Source organism: Arachis stenosperma, chromosome 7 (assembly GCF_014773155.1).
Source record: "Arachis stenosperma cultivar V10309 chromosome 7, arast.V10309.gnm1.PFL2, whole genome shotgun sequence".
In the NCBI taxonomy this organism is placed as follows: Eukaryota; Viridiplantae; Streptophyta; class Magnoliopsida; order Fabales; family Fabaceae; genus Arachis; species Arachis stenosperma.
The window spans coordinates 57,779,259-57,795,663 of NC_080383.1; the positions used below are offsets into that span (position 1 = coordinate 57,779,259).

Consider the following 16,405-nt stretch of genomic DNA (forward strand, 5'->3'; position numbering starts at 1 on the left):
CTAAAAATAAACTTTTACTAGTGTAGAGATTTATATATTTGATACACAAAAAAATTATATTCAATTTTTGTAAAAAAATTAAATTTATTTTTAAATATAAATATTGGTTGTATAAATATTTTTGAATAATTATTAAGAATATATATGATAAATTCATGTGTGATTTATATAAATCACGATAGTATAATTTAATAGCATAATTATAAATAAAAAAAATATGACATGAATATTGTGAATTGAACAAAATAACGTATATATTATTCTTTTATAAAATAAGTGCGTAAAAGAAAACCAATTCAAAGGAGCAGAAATCAATTGTACACTGCTTGTAATACTGTGGTCCAACAAAAGAAGTTTGGAGCTCCATTTCCATTGTACCGGCAATTACTCAACAGGATTCTGCCGATTTTATAATTTGGTGGCTCACGACGGTGAAATGTAGCCAAAGAAGTTAATTCTCCCTCACACTCTTTAATTTGCATGTATATGCTAGTTCTTATGGAAAGTTCGGAACCTAAAAATTTTTGAAGCCCAAGAAAACATCAGCGTCAAGTATAATGAAAATGTCTCCAGATTATAACGAAACATTTTTCAAAAAAGATGAAGTGTTAACCTCGAAGAATGCTTGTTTTAACTTTACTTCTTAGAATGAATGTTTCAACTTTATTTTTTCTTTTTTTTTAAATTTATTTTTTTTATCTTTTAGTTATGTGTATATCACTATTTGAGTTTCTTTCTTTTGTTCCTCTTTAGACAATGTGTCTCTTTATTTTCTAAAAAAATGTAATTGATCTATTTTCGATAGAAAAAAAATTCATTCAAAACTTATATCAAAATACATCACATCTTCTCAAATTTTCAATGCAAACCATATATATTCAAATCTCTAACTAATTTTTTTATTCTCAATATATATTGATTATATTCTTTTTAGTTTGGTCTAAATATAAAATTTTTAATTCATTGTATTTTATTTTTATATATCATGATGTATTTTTTCTTCAAATAGATATGTGTAGTAAATCTAATACAAATGCTCACATCAAAATATGCCATGTCCTATATATATATTTTGGTAATTAGGTCATTATATTTTTTATTCAATCTGTTTTAGCTAGACTCAATCGTAACATGACTAGTGGAATTTGAACTATCTAAAAAGACTCAAAGCGTGAAATGCCCAGCGAATTTACAGCACGCAACAGCCCGAGGCCCAACCGATCTCTAAAATCTTCAACCTGTCTAATTCAAACAAAAAAATAATTTCAATTCTCCAAATCAAGTGTTTTCTAATCCACCATCATCGCGTTAGTGTAAATAAGGAGCCCAAAACCCTTATAAGAATGTATTCACAACCCTAAACTTGATCCACCATTGCGTCATGTATAAAAATTTATTTTATTTCGTTAATAATTATTAAAAATAAAAAAAATCAATGACCAATTATCTTTATTTTTTAATATTTATATTTTTAAATGAAAAATCTTAAATTTTAGATGCCTAACCCTTAACCTTATGCAAAAGATCTTCGTTACACATATTAAATGCTTAATCATCAACTAACCACTCTCATTTTCAACCACTCAACTAAACTCATCCAAGAGACCTTCATCACACATATTAAATCCTAAATTCTCAGCTAACCATTTTCATTTCCAACCCATAAACCACAAACCATAAATCTTAAACTCTAGTACATATAAATCCTCAGTCTCTTAAATTATGCATAAAATATTCCAAACCATTAAACACTACTTTTTCATATCACAAATGTTATACTAAATTCCACAAAAAAAAATTTTAAATTCTAAACTCTAACCCTAAATCTTAATGTATACATTCTAAAACCCTATCTGTTTAACCATAAATCCTCCAACGTCAACTTTATAACTAAACCCTATAAACCCTATCACCTAAGCACTCTCCACTATACGGTATACTAGTCTCTAACATGAAAACCTTCTCATTTCACTACCATTGATCATAAATCCTCAACCCTAAAGATTCATGTCTACAAACTCTTACACCCTAAACATTAAAAAAACTCTAACTTTAATCCTAAACCCTAATCCCTCACTCTTGAACTATAACCCTATACTTTGTAACACTAACAGACCTTTATTCAAGAATGCTAAAGACTACCTTTTTTTTGTGTTAGGGCTAAAGACTACTTTATTCTTTCTTTCATGCAATGTTTTTTTTCCTCACTCCTTCATACAACTTTCATTACAACTTTTTTTTTTCTTAATCCATAACAAATTTCTTAACATAGCCCAACTTCCTTTTTGGTCCTATCTTTGGTAGTCTAGCCAGCTTTCTTCATATCCAACTTAAATTTTAAATCCAAAATCTAATTTTCACACTCCAATCAAAACAATAAAAGTTATGGTCCAAAACTCCTCAAGCAAAAATGTAAGGTTCACACCATTCCATTTAAAACCCCGCAGCCCACTACGTACACACACAATTAATATTATAATTACTTTAATTAGCTCAATTAATTAACATCAATTATTACCTTCATTCTCTATCATTAGGGGACCCGTACCTACTCTTTCTTGCTCCTGCTGAGCCATGGCTGATACACCCACGAATGACAAGTGCATTTCACAGGTAATGAAGCATCTTTCTTTCAGCACCTTAGAATTTTTCTTTTAAGAAATATTAAATTTTAAATTCTAAAAATAAATAATACGAAAATGAACATAAAATTTGTTTGTACTATTACATTAGTATCTCAATTTAACACAATAAAAATAACAATCCATGGATTATATTCAAAGAGTAATTTCAATATCTGGATATATTTCTTCATCTAACAAATCTAGAGCTACATCCTGATTGGTTTCATTTTGATTTATATTTTTTATAGAATTATTATTAGCTTCATCATCATCTCGGTCATCTTCCAAATTTAATTGATCTAGCATTTCAATAATGTTTCATAAATCATAATCAATAATAAGACAAAATATTTGGTTAAAGCATTACAAAATCAACCCTAACAAAAACATACCCAAATCATCTAAAACTGATTGAAGATACATATTTGCAAGATCATTCTGTAAAGCATCAACTTCTTTAAGAGTTAAAAATAGTGGTGAATCTTCCATTATCCATTTTAAATGATCCTCAAATGCATCAAGACAAAGTAGATAATAACTTTGCTTTCTCATTTGGTTCTTATATTATCAATTAACTTGATTATTCTTATTATGACTAAACATTTAAAATAATGCCTTCAAGAAAGAATATTTAAAAAGTACTTTTGTTATAGCCTTAAGTTTTAATGAATATAATCAAGATCATTAAGTTTTTTATGCTCTAATCGATTCCTTTTCTTTGAGTGAATATGTTCGAAAATACTCTAGTTATGCTCACAACCTGAAGAACTACAAGTTTGACTCAAAACACGAATCGCTAACTTTTACAAGTTTGGTGCTCCACATCCATAAGATTTTCACCATTGATCTTAACATAAAAAGGAAATAATATATCGCAATCATAAAAATCAAATTGTAAACATATCACAATCATAAAAGACTAATTTTAACAAGCAATTTACCAGGTATCACTATGCTTCACTCACATATTGCAGACTGTCTTCCAAAGTCTTATTCAACATTCTTAAAGATTCTCATCTCACTTGTCAATTTAGAATTCAAATCTGCATCACTGTAAGCATATCTCTCAATAAAATCTAGTAGGCTAAAAGTTGCTTGCTTGTGCCTTTTAAATTCTACAGCATTAAATCGAAAAGTTGGATTTAACCAATAACAAGTAGCATGAAGATTTTTTCGAAGTTGTAAATCCCAACGTGTATCTAAAATCTTCAAATAAGGATTAACAACCCTCATTCTTTTTTGAAACCTCTTCACCATCTCTTTCCTAGCCTCATCAATAGCTTGATAAAGAAAACCCATTGTAGCTCTATCTTCACTATCCACAATACGCAATACACGAACAAGTGGCTCAATAAGCTTAACAATATTAGTGCATTGATTCCAAAATATAAAATCTAAGACTTGATCCACAAACTTTTTAGCTTTGGTTTCTTTAGAGTAAGCTAAGCTTGTCCATTCTCTAAATGTCACCATAGCTCTTAATGCATTCTTTTAAGCTAAAATACTTTGCAAAGTAATGAAATTATTGGCAAACCGAGTTGGAGCTGGACAAAGTATTTCTCGTTCGCATGTGAACTTTTTCATCAAGTTCAAAGGGTGGCAATGATTATAGATATACTTTGTAATCATTGAAGTTTGTGACACAATTTCACTCACTTCCTCTAACTTTCTAATATCCTGACATCAAATTAACACAATATGCTGCACAAGGAGATCAATACAATCTAGAAAACTCTGATTCCAACAACTTTCTAGCAGCAACGTAATTTGCAACATTATCTGTCACTACATGTAAAACATTTTCAAGACCAACAAATAATACAACATCCCTAAGCAACTTAAACAAATGCCTTTAGAAAAATAGTTCCTTTAGGGCAATAAACCAAGAAATCAATTAAAGTATGCTTACAACGATCACTCCATCCATCGGCCATGATAGTACATCCAGTTTGTTTCCAAATCTCACGATAATCTTCAATCATTTTCTTTATATCTTCAACTAATTTACTCAACAAATATCCACGAACTCTTCCATAATTTGGACATTTATACCATGCACCCATGTTTGCAATAGCATCGATCATCGACTGATAATAAGTTGAATTAATCGCATTAAATGGCACAGAGGCATCCATCATCTACTCACAATAGCAATATCACAATTCTTCACAATTTATTTACTTTGGAGAACACTTTTGATAGTTGGTTGAGCTCCAGGTGTTGCTGTCAATGGAAAAAAAGATTGTAATCCCTTGAGTTGTTTTCCTTTTCTAGAGCTAGGTGCTGGAAGCCTTGATTTTTGTTGTTGTCGCATCTCATTACGTTCAATCTCATCAAATTCTCTTTCAACTTCATCACAAGCATTATAACTTTCTGCATATTCTTCTTGACTTTTTCTTTTCTTGGTTCGAAGATCTTCAATGTTTTGATTGAATTAGTGTCTCACTACAGCTGGCATCTTTCGACATACCTCAATATCTCCACCTTTTCCAGTCAAATGATGCTTAACCCAGTTAATTCCTCCACGCCTAATAAGCTTCTCGCAATAAATACATAACAGAACAGTTTTTCTTTATCCATAACTTGTTTACAATGGCCCCATGCAAGATCAGTTTTTCCTCTATTACTATTTTTTTGGGTTCCAATTGTTGCATCAGGAGTTGATCCTTGTTCTTGGAAAGTTGATGTTTCTGATGGTGTATTTGATGAAGCCATCTTAAATTCCTAATCAACCAAGACTAAATGACTAATCTATCTACCAGAATAAGATACAACAATAATCTACTAAGAATAATATACAATAGCAACCAAATATAACAACAATATATTACATATAACAAGAATATATTACACTATAATCAACAATATATTACACCAACAACATAAAACAAAAAGTTGAACAATCTAACAAAAATCAACAAGTTATGAACTTATAATCAACTAAATATAGTCAATATAGATAATCAACATCATTAATAAATTAACTCTAACTGAAGTACTAAATTATTGAAAATTTGAAATATTGAATAACTTAAAAAAATACGTACCTTATGGCTAATGAATCGCCGGCAGAGAAGAGGGAGACCGGAGAAGAAGCACGGCGCCGACAACAACGACAGGGACGATTGGATTACCGAACCGGCAAAAGGAGGACGACAGCCGACACACAATGGCACAGGACAGAAGGAGATGAGCCGAGCTACACAGGGGCCACTAAGGCGATGACTCTGCGTAGCAGTAGCCAACGACGTTGCACCATTCAGTGGAGGTAGCGCTGGCTATACATGGTCAGGACCGTCGGGTGGTGCGAGAATGGATGAACCTGAACAAATCTCTCTCAGTCTCAGCCATTTGGAATTTGGACTTTGGGTGTGGCCGTATGGGAACTGGGAAGTGGGAATCGAGTTAGGGTTTCAGGCTTTCAGCCTTTAAATTTCTTTTAAATAATGGAAACGACATCGTTTCACTTGAAGAAAAAAAATAGTCCGAACTAGTCTGGATTTTTTCAAACCCGCTGGTTTTCCGGTTTTCGTCAAACCCGGTCGGTTCAAACCGGGCCTTGTCGGTTCTCTTCCTTGTTCGGTTAGCTAGCTCATCCGGACCGAATTTGTTACCGGTTCATCGGGTTTTCAATCCGACCGGAAGGGTTGGTCTAGTTTTTGAGATGGGATTCCATAGTTGTAAGAACCGGACCAAACTGACCTGTTCGATTAAAATTTCGATAAACCGATGATCTGGCTGATTCAGTTGAAAGTTTAGACTGAAGACAAAATTAAACTGTCTAGAATCGGCCGGTCCTACGATGCTCCTAACGATCACAGGTCTTCGGTGCTCTAGAGCTCCTCTAACTTTTGAATATTGGATCCAATATTCAAAAATACATGTAGAGAAGTTTAAACCTATGTCCCCTTGCTAGGTTCCAACAAGACATTCTACCAAGCTATTATGTCCCTTTACTATTTCATGTGCTAATTATTATATATATTATATACATACATAAATAGATTATTTTATATTTATTTAATTTAATTTTAGTTTTAAATTCATTTTTTTTAATTTATAATTCTTTAGAATTTATAGAATTATTAAAATAAGTATTTAAATATTTTAATATTTACATTTACATATTAAAATATTAGTGAAAATATTTATTTTAAATTTTTTAGAGTATTGAATTAAGTAGTAGGTCTTCGAAATTTTAACTTAAGACTAATGAGTAGAGACATATAAACATCACCATTAGTACGCTATTTTTTTTAAGAACTAATTAATCTAAAATAAAATTTTAAGAATTTAATAGTTATTTTATTCAATTTTTTATTATTTTATATTTTTTATTTATGTAAAACTGATTCTATTTTTTACCATTTAAAAACCAAACTACTATTTTATATTCTTTACTAATTAATCACCAATTCATTTTTGATAACTATAGTTTTACTTTTTTTTAATTTAAAAAGAAAAGAAAATGCAAGAGAACGCAGGCAGGAATCCAGATCTTACAAATTTCCCAATAATTTCCAAGACAGAATTTGCCCTAATCACATCACTCTTGGGCCACTGTTGCTGGCCTTCAAAACTGTGCTCCTCCGCTCCCCTCGCCGGCGCTGCTACCGTCCTCCTTTTGACGTTTCTCTTGAGCTCAGAGCCGGCGGCTACAAACACTAATTGTCAGAAAAGCTGTCGTTTGGAGCTGAACCTTCTCGAATCTTTCCTTCGTTTCAGTGTTAGAGAAAGCAGAAAATCGAACTCGCTTGCTGCCTTGTTGGTGCAGTGCACACAGTCCTGTAGATAGCTGCATCAGATTCCATTCCACAGGTAAATATCAACATTAGCTTTAGAACTTTCTCGAGATTTTAATTTTCACTGCGCTTCAATTCCATTCTCTAAACATGAACTGTGTAAGTTTGCAGTTACAATTATAATTATCATTTGTTAGGTGCTGTGAAAAATAATTACTGTGTATGTTTGTGACTTGAACTTGAGTTCAGCTTGGTGGGACCTTTGTGTCTTCTTCACTGATTTTATGGTTATTGATCCGTTACACCTAGGTTTTCTTCTGATTAGCAACTGGTATCATTGGTTTTTGATTATTTTGTACTATTGACTTTGATCAAGTGATTGTTGGAAATTGGAATCATGAATTCATGATTTTGTCTTCGTATAATTTAATAGTTTGAATACTATCCATGGGTTATTTTTCTCTTGATTGTTTATTGGGCGATAAAGAAAAAATAACTTGGAAAAATGATTTTTGTGTTCACTACTTAACGCTGTGATTTATTGCAGGAAGGGGGAACATGTCGGGAGGCAGTGCTGGTTTATATGAAAACTTTAATATGAGGTCCGGCGGTGCGGATCTAGCAAGTGCTATAGTCCCTTTGTTGAAGCTGCTATGTCTTACTGTTATAGGACTATTTCTTGCAAACCCTAGAATGCAATTCATCCCCAGAGCCACATTTAGACTCCTTAGTAAACTTGTTTTTGCTCTGTTCTTGCCCTGCCTTATATTCACCGAGCTCGGGGGAAGCATTACTCTTCAGAACTTTCTGGAATGGTGGTTTATACCTGTAAATGTGCTTGTCAGTACTGCTTTGGGGTGCTTACTCGGGTTCTTGGTGGTTGTCATATGTCGCCCTCCGCCGGAGTTAACCAGATTTACTATTATAATGACAGGGTTTGGGAACACCGGGAATCTTCCCCTTGCCTTGGTTGGATCCGTTTGCCATAGTAAGGATAACCCATTTGGATCTCACTGCAACTCAAGAGGGGTATCTTATGTGTCCTTTTCACAATGGGTTGCTGTGATTCTTGTATACACCTTTGTCTATCACATGATGGAGCCTCCTATGCAGTATTATGAGATTGTTGAGGAAGGGAATGAGATTGAGGAACAGAGACTTAACGATATCAGTAGGCCGCTTCTTGTTGAAGCTGAGTGGCCTGGAATTGAGGATAAAGAGACTGAACATTCTAAGACTCCTTTTATTGCCAGGGTTTTTAAGAGCATCTCAGGAATATCGTCATCTACTGTACCAGATCTCGAGATTACAGCGGAAAGCAGTGGTGGGAACAGTCCTAGGTCTATTAGGTGTTTGGCGGAACCTAGAGTTGTTAGAAGAATTCGAATTGTTGCTGAACAAACACCAATTCAGCACATACTTCAACCCCCAACAATTGCATCTCTATTGGCTATCTTCATTGGAATGATACCTCAACTGAAAGCTTTGTTCTTCGGATTTGATGCACCATTGTTATTCATTACAGACAGCTTAGAGATTTTAGGTGGGGCAATGGTACCTTCTGTGATGCTCGTATTGGGGGGCATGCTTGCTGAAGGTCCAAATGAGTCGAAACTTGGACTTAGAACTACGATTGGTATAATTGTGGCAAGACTCCTGGTTCTTCCTCTTCTGGGAATTGGGATTGTGACATTGTCAGATAAGCTAAATTTCTTGGGTGAGCCTGATGCCATGTTCAGATTTGTGCTTTTGTTACAGTATACTACACCAAGTGCTATTTTACTGGGAGCTATTGCCAGCTTGCGGGGCTATGCAGTTAGTGAAGCTTCAGCGCTTCTCTTCTGGCAACACATATTTGCCCTATTCTCCCTTTCCTTGTACATTGTAATCTATTTCAAAATAATTTCATACATCTAAGTTGCTGTATGATTTACTACCCTGGGGTTATGGGTGGTATGATGTTGATAGATAAAATATTCTCTTCATGTCATTTGTATATTGCATTTGGTTTGGCACCGATGATGCCAGAAAATAATGTTGTTAAAATATTGAACTGGGTTTTAGGATTTCATTAGCTCATTTTGTTCGTCTCCATAAATTTTGTTTGGTGGAATCAATAGGAGTAGCTTTTAGCGTTTTCGAGTATAATTTGCAAAGCGTTCAATTAGCACCTTAATGCACCGGATGATGTTTTAAGTTTCGTGTTGACCACTAAGCTAATGTAACTACTTTGTTAACCTTAGACGTTTACATTTTCTTTTAACGAAAAAACTATATTATTGTTGCAGTTCTTTGAGAAGTCTTGATATGTTTTGCTGGGAAACTTATGTTAATAAACCGATCCTGGGATATTTATACGACCATGTCGAATACAGTTGATAATGTTATGAAGACTCAAAGCTTCCAGTTGAAAGAAGTTAGTGGCCCAATAGGGTTGGCAATGGTTGATGAGCGAAAATTAAAGCTCATGGATACCGGCAAATGTACTGGATCGTTCAAGTAATACCATGGTGAGTGGATATTGTTCCCACGAAAATTAAAAGATTGAGCAAGCAAATATTAGATTAAATACTTAATTAGATTAAAATAACCTGCATTGATGAGGAATCTTAGAGTCTTGAGTGCTTGAATACCACAGGCAGAGAGCTTGAGTATTGATTTGAGAGAAGATAATGATAGTGAGAGTCATGGATTTCAGAGATGTTTATGTTTTTAGAGAAACTGGCTTGTTTACTTATCTTGAAGTGTGTACAGATCTTTCACGATAAATCTTTAGTAATTGATTTTCAATTCCTTGACTCCTAAGTTTTTAAAGCATTAATTAGTCGTCAATTAATTAATCAAGAGATTAAGCACAAAAACTGATTTAGATTCAAATAAGATTTAAAAATAGTCATTAGGTCGAATTATATGTCACGTATTCAAGCTAGTCCTGTCCAGTTAAATCTTAGAAGAAAACACAATTTTTAAAAGTTGTTCTAATCCGAATTATATATCACTTATTCAAAATTAGAGTGATGGAAAATCATGCATATGTCGCACACTAATTGAACCACTATTCCTAACCGAATTCAAAGAGTCATGTGAAAGAGTTTTAAAACTTTAATTCAAATATCAAATTTTCTAATTATAATAAAAGAATTCAAAAGAGATTAGCGTACCTTTTGATACTATTAATCCGAATGAAGAAGGAATAACTCAATCATAAAATAGATCAATGCAAAACTTTAAAATAAAATAAACGTATATTAATAACCTATAGAAAACATATACAGAGTTCCTAACCCTTTGACAAATGATTAGTTACCCATAAAAAAGAAAAAAAATAATGAAAAAAGATTACGGAGGAGTTCGATATCACTCCCTGTGAACAAAGTTCACTTATTTATATCCTAAATTCTAGAATTCAAATTCAAACTATTCTAATCTCATCTTTCGAAGAGAAAGATAAGATAACTACTTATCTTCTGGCGAGAAAGATAAGGTACTACTTACTGGCTTCAATTTCAAATTCAAAATAATAATTCAATTCAAATACTAAACGAACCAAATTCCTTATGTTTTTAGAAAGAATTAATAACTAATCTTCTAGAGTCTTTAACATTTTGATTGTGATTAAGGATTCTAATGATGTGGATAATTAAGCTTAGGCTTTAATTGTTGCCTCTAAGAGTCGTAATTATCCTTAATACAGGCTTTCATTAGAAGAAAGTTGGGCAAAAAAACCCAAAATTCCATCTTCCTGGGAGGACCCCGCCGGGTGTTGAAAGGGAGCTGCCGAGCATGTTGGGCGTGGAGAGGGAGGCCACCGGACGTGCATAAAGGATGCCGGGAGTGCAGGTCTTCCGCGGAGCGTGGAGTTGATGCTGAGCGTGTCCTTGCATGTTGCTTTTACTTCTATTTCTTTTCGTTTAGGACACACTTTTGATTCTTTAGGCCACAATTTTACTGCTTTTGTTTTCTCTTTGTGAAAAAGCTTCAATTCTTGATTGTCTTTGAACAAAAAACTCCTGAAAATATAAAAACACTATCCCAACTCCAAATATTTGATTATTTATTAAATTCTATTAGAAAACATAAGAAATCTGATTAAATCATGAGAAAATGAATGAAAAAGAACTCTAAAAATTGCTTAAGATGACGTGTCATCACAACACCAAACTTAAAACTTTGCTTATCCTTAAACAAAAAGAAAGATGAATGGAGTTTAGCTTAATGAAAAAGATTTGTAAAGCTTTTTGGTGTGGATTTTGAAAACCACAACTGAACCCGCAAGTGCACCAGGTCGTACCAAGTAATACCTCAGGTGAATGAGCTCGATCCCACGAGGATTGATGAACCAAGCAACAATAATTGAGTGATTCACTTAGTCAGATAAGCAAAAAGGGGTGTTTTGGGTTCAAAATCATTAAACAGCAAATCAGGGATTAAGAAAACAGACAGTAAATTGGTTGTAAAAAGTATATGAGAAAACAGTTAAAGTTTCAGAGATATTTGTTGTTCCGGATTAATAATTCTTACCAACTACTTCAATCATGAAAGATTCAATTCATAGCAAACTTTAGTTGATTAAACCCTGATTCCTTAGTGATTTAATCTCATCTAACCTAATCAACCGCCGATTCCTTGGTCACTTAATTTAGATTAAAGGGTCAAGTTCAATTCTAGTTTATTAACCACATAAAACTTAGGTACCCAAAGATAAGATGATTATATGTCACATATCACGTTAAGTCCATGTAATTTGTGATTTAGGAGGAATTACATTCAAGCTATTATTCAAGTGAGTTAACTTTTCCAAGAATCAACAAGAATTCATGTAGAAAAAGAGTTATCTTCCAATATACTCAAATTCATAAGATGAAGAACGAAAGTAATCTTTGAATTTAAATCAGTGCATTAATTAGAAGTAGAATGACAATAGTATTAATTCATTAAAATACACAGAGTTTTTAACCTTAACAGAGGAGGTTTAGTTTCTCATGGCTTAGAGAAAACTAGGGTTCTAGAATTGTGTAAAGTGCGGAATGAGGAAGAGAGAGAGAAGAGCGTCCGAAAGGCTGAATCTTTTTTCCTTTTATATCTAACCTAATTAATTTGAAAAATAAAATAAAATAATAAAATCTAAGCCCTAAAATATTGTGTTTTATTTTAATGATAGTGAAAAGAAAATAAAAAAAACAATTATTAATTAAAACTAAACCAATGAGGCCCTCCCTTGCAATACAAATACGCGCTTGATGAGCGGATAATTTATACGCTTTTCGGCATTGTTTTTAGGTAGTTTTTAGACAGTTTGAGCTACTTTTAGGGATGTTTTCATTAGTTTTTATGTTAAATTCACATTTCTGGACTTTACTATGAGTTTGTGTGTTTTTCTGTGATTTCAGGTAAATTCTGGCTGAAATTGAGGGACTTGAGCAAAACTCTGAAAAAAGGCTGACAAAAGGACTGCTGATGCTGTTGGAATCTGACCTCCCTGCACTCAAAATGGATTTTCTGGAGCTACAGAACTCCAAATGGCGCGCTCTCAACGACGTTGGAAAGTAGACATCCAGAGCTTTCCAGCAATATATAATAGTTCATACTTTATTCGGAAATTTACGACGTAACTTGGCGTTGAACGCCAAGTACATGCTGCTGTCTGGAGTTAAACGCCAGAAAAACGTCATGATCCGGAGTTGAACGCCCAAAACACGTCATAACTCGGAGTTCAACTCCAAGAAAAGCCTCAGCTCGTGGATTGATCAAGCTCAGCCCAAGCATACACCAAGTGGGCCCCGGAAGTGGATTTATGCATCAAGTACTTACTCATGTAAACCCTAGGAGCTAGTTTATTATAAATAGAACATTTAACTATTGTATTAGACATCTTTTGACAGTTTAATCTTTTGACTGTTTAGCCTTTGATTATTCGGTCTCTTGATCACTCAGGGGGCTGGCTATTCGGCCATGCCTGAACCTTTCACTTATGTATTTTCAACGGTGGAGTTTCTGCACACCATAGATTAAGGGTGTGGAACTCTGCTGTACCTCAAATTTCAATACAATTACTATTACTTTTTATTCAATTCTCTCTTATTCTTATTCCAAGATATACGTTGCACAACACTTTGATGAATGTGATGATCCGTGACACTCATCATCATTCTCACCTATGAACGCGCGTGATTGACAACCACTTCCGTTCTACCTTAGGCCGGGCGCATATCTCTTAGATTCCCCAACAGAATCTTCGTGGTATAAGCTAGATAGATGGCGGCATTCATGAGGATCCGGAAAGTCTAACCTTGTCTGTGGTATTCCGAGTAGGATTCCGGTATTGAATGACTGTGACGAGCTTCAAACTCCTGAAGGCTGGGCGTTAGTGACAGACGCAAAAGAATCAATGGATTCTATTCCAACCTGATTGAGAACCGACAGATGATTAGCCGTGTTGTGACAGAGCATTTGGACCATTTTCACTGAGAGGATGGGATGTAGCTATCAACCAAGGGTGATGCCTCCAGACGATTAGCCGTGCAGTGACAGCGCATAGGACCATTTTCCCGAGAGGATTAAAAGTAGCCATTGATGATAGTGATGCCCTACATACAGCTTGCCATGGAAAGGAGTAAGAAGGATTGAAGGAAGAATGAGTAGTGAAGTAGAGTTTCAAGAGGAGCACAGCATCTCCATACGCCTATCTGAAAATTCCCACTATTGATTTACATAAGTATTTCTATCCCTTTTTATTTTCTTTTTATTATTAATTTTCGAAACCATAAACCAATTTAATCTGCCTAACTGAGATTTACAAGGTGACCATAGCTTGCTTCATACCAACAATCTCTGTGGGATCGACCCTTACTCACGTAAGGTTTATTACTTGGACGACCCAGTACACTTGCTGGTTAGTTGAACGGAGTTGTGAATTCAAATAAAGCCAATTATCAAATTTCATACAAGTACAAAGACAATAGATCACAATTTCGTCCATCAAGTTTTTGGCGCCGTTGCCGGGGATTGTTCGAGTATGGACAACTGACGGTTCATCTTGTTGCTCAGATCAGGTAATTTTCTTTTCAAAAATTTTTTTCAAAATTTTTCTTTTATTTTTCATTTTTTCCAACCTTTATTTTCGAAAAAATTAATAAAAATACAAAAAATTAGAAAATCATAAAAATAAAAAATATTTTGTGTTTCTTGTTTGAGTCTTGAGTCAATTTTTAAGTTTGGTGTCAATTGCATGCTTTAAAAAATTTTTTTTTGCATTTTTCGAAAATTCCATGCATTCATAGTGTTCTTCATGATCTTCAAGTTGTTCTTGATAAGTCTTCTTGTTTGATCTTAATGTTTTCTTATTTTGTGTTGTTTCTTGTTTTTCATGTGCATCTTTGCATTCATATTTTCCAAGCATTAAAAATTTCTAAGTTTGGTGTCTTGCATGTTTTCTTTGCATAAAAAATTTTTCAAAATTATGTTCTTGATGTTCATCATGATCTTCAAAGTGTTCTTGGTGTTCATCTTGACATTCATAGCATTCTTGCATGCATTCATTGTTTTGATCTAAAAATTTCATGCATTGAGTGTTTTTGTTGTTTTTCTCTCTCATAATTAAAAATTCAAAAATAATAAAAAAAAATCTTTTCCTTATTTCCCTCCAAATTTTCGAAATTTTGGGTTGACTTGGTCAAAAATTTTCAAAATTAGTTGTTTCTTACAAGTCAAGTCAAAATTTCAATTTTAAAAATCTTATCTTTTCAAAATCTTTTTCAAAAATCATATCTTTTTCATTTTTTTTATTATTTTCGAAAATTTTAAAAAATTATTTTTCAAAAATCTTTTTCTTATCTTTTATATCTAATTTTCGAAAATTAGCTAACAATTAATGTAATTGGTTCAAAAATTTGAAGTTTGTTACTTTCTTGTTAAGAAAGGTTCAATCTTTAAATTCTAGATCTTATCTTGTAGTTTCTTGTTAATTAAGTCATTTTAAAAATTAAATCTTTTTTTCAAAATATCTTTTTCAATCAACTAACTAACTTTTTGTTTGTCTCTTATCTTTTTCAAAACCACCTAACTACTTTTCCCTCTCTAATTTTCGAAAATATCTCACCCCTTTTTCAAAAATTCTTTTTTTTTAATTAACTAATTGTTTCATATTTTAATTTTAATTACATTTTATCTCTAATTTTCGAAAATTACTAACCCCTTTTTCAAAATTATTTTCGAAATTTCCCCTATCTTTTCTTATTCTATTTAATTATTTAATTACTAACACTTCTCTTCACCTCCCCTATCCTTACTCTTTATACAGACTATTCATTTTTCTTCATTCTTCTCCCCTCTCTTTTTCTACTAACATAAAAGGAATCTCTATACTGTGACATAGAGGATTCCTCTTTCTTTTCTTGTTTTCTTCTCTTTCATATGAGCAGGAACAGGGAAAAAGGCACTCTTGTTGAAATTGATCCAGAACCTGAAAGGACTCTGAAGAGAAAATTAAGAGAAGCTAAATTAAATTATTCTAAAGGTAACCTTTCAGAAATTTTCGAACAAGAGAAGGAGATGGCAGCCGAAAATAATAATAATGCAAGGAGAATGCTTGGTGACTTCACAAAGCCAACGTCCAAGTTTGATGGAAGAAGCATCTCCATTCCTGCCATTGGAGCCAACAACTTTGAGCTGAAACCTCAGCTAGTTGCCTTAATGCAACAAAACTGCAAGTTTTACGGACTTCCATCTGAAGATCCTTATCAGTTTCTAACTGAGTTCTTGCAGATCTGTGAGACTGTAAAGACGAATGGAGTTGATCCTTTTCAGAATGGACCATATTGGATATATTCTATTATGGTCTCTCTGAATTTTCGAAAATGTCATTGGACCATTCTGCAGGTGGATCTATTCACCTGAAGAAAACGCCTGAAGAGGCTCAAGAACTCATTGACATGGTTGCAAACAACCAATTCATGTACACCTTTGAGAGGAATTCCGTAAATAATGGGATACCTCAGAAGAAAGGAGTTCTTGAAATTGATGCTTTGAATGCCATATTGG

General features: G+C 33.3%; 1 protein-coding gene across 1 annotated transcript; it reads left to right on the forward strand.

Moving 5' to 3' along the window:
* Nucleotides 1-7,100: 7,100 nt before the first annotated feature.
* LOC130941902 (protein PIN-LIKES 2) lies at nt 7,101-9,478 on the forward strand. Its single transcript, XM_057870540.1, has 2 exons — nt 7,101-7,442; nt 7,914-9,478. Exon 2 carries the CDS (start codon nt 7,925-7,927, stop codon nt 9,281-9,283), a length of 1,359 nt encoding a protein of 452 aa, XP_057726523.1. The 5' UTR covers nt 7,101-7,442; nt 7,914-7,924; the 3' UTR covers nt 9,284-9,478.
* Nucleotides 9,479-16,405: the final 6,927 nt, after the last annotated feature.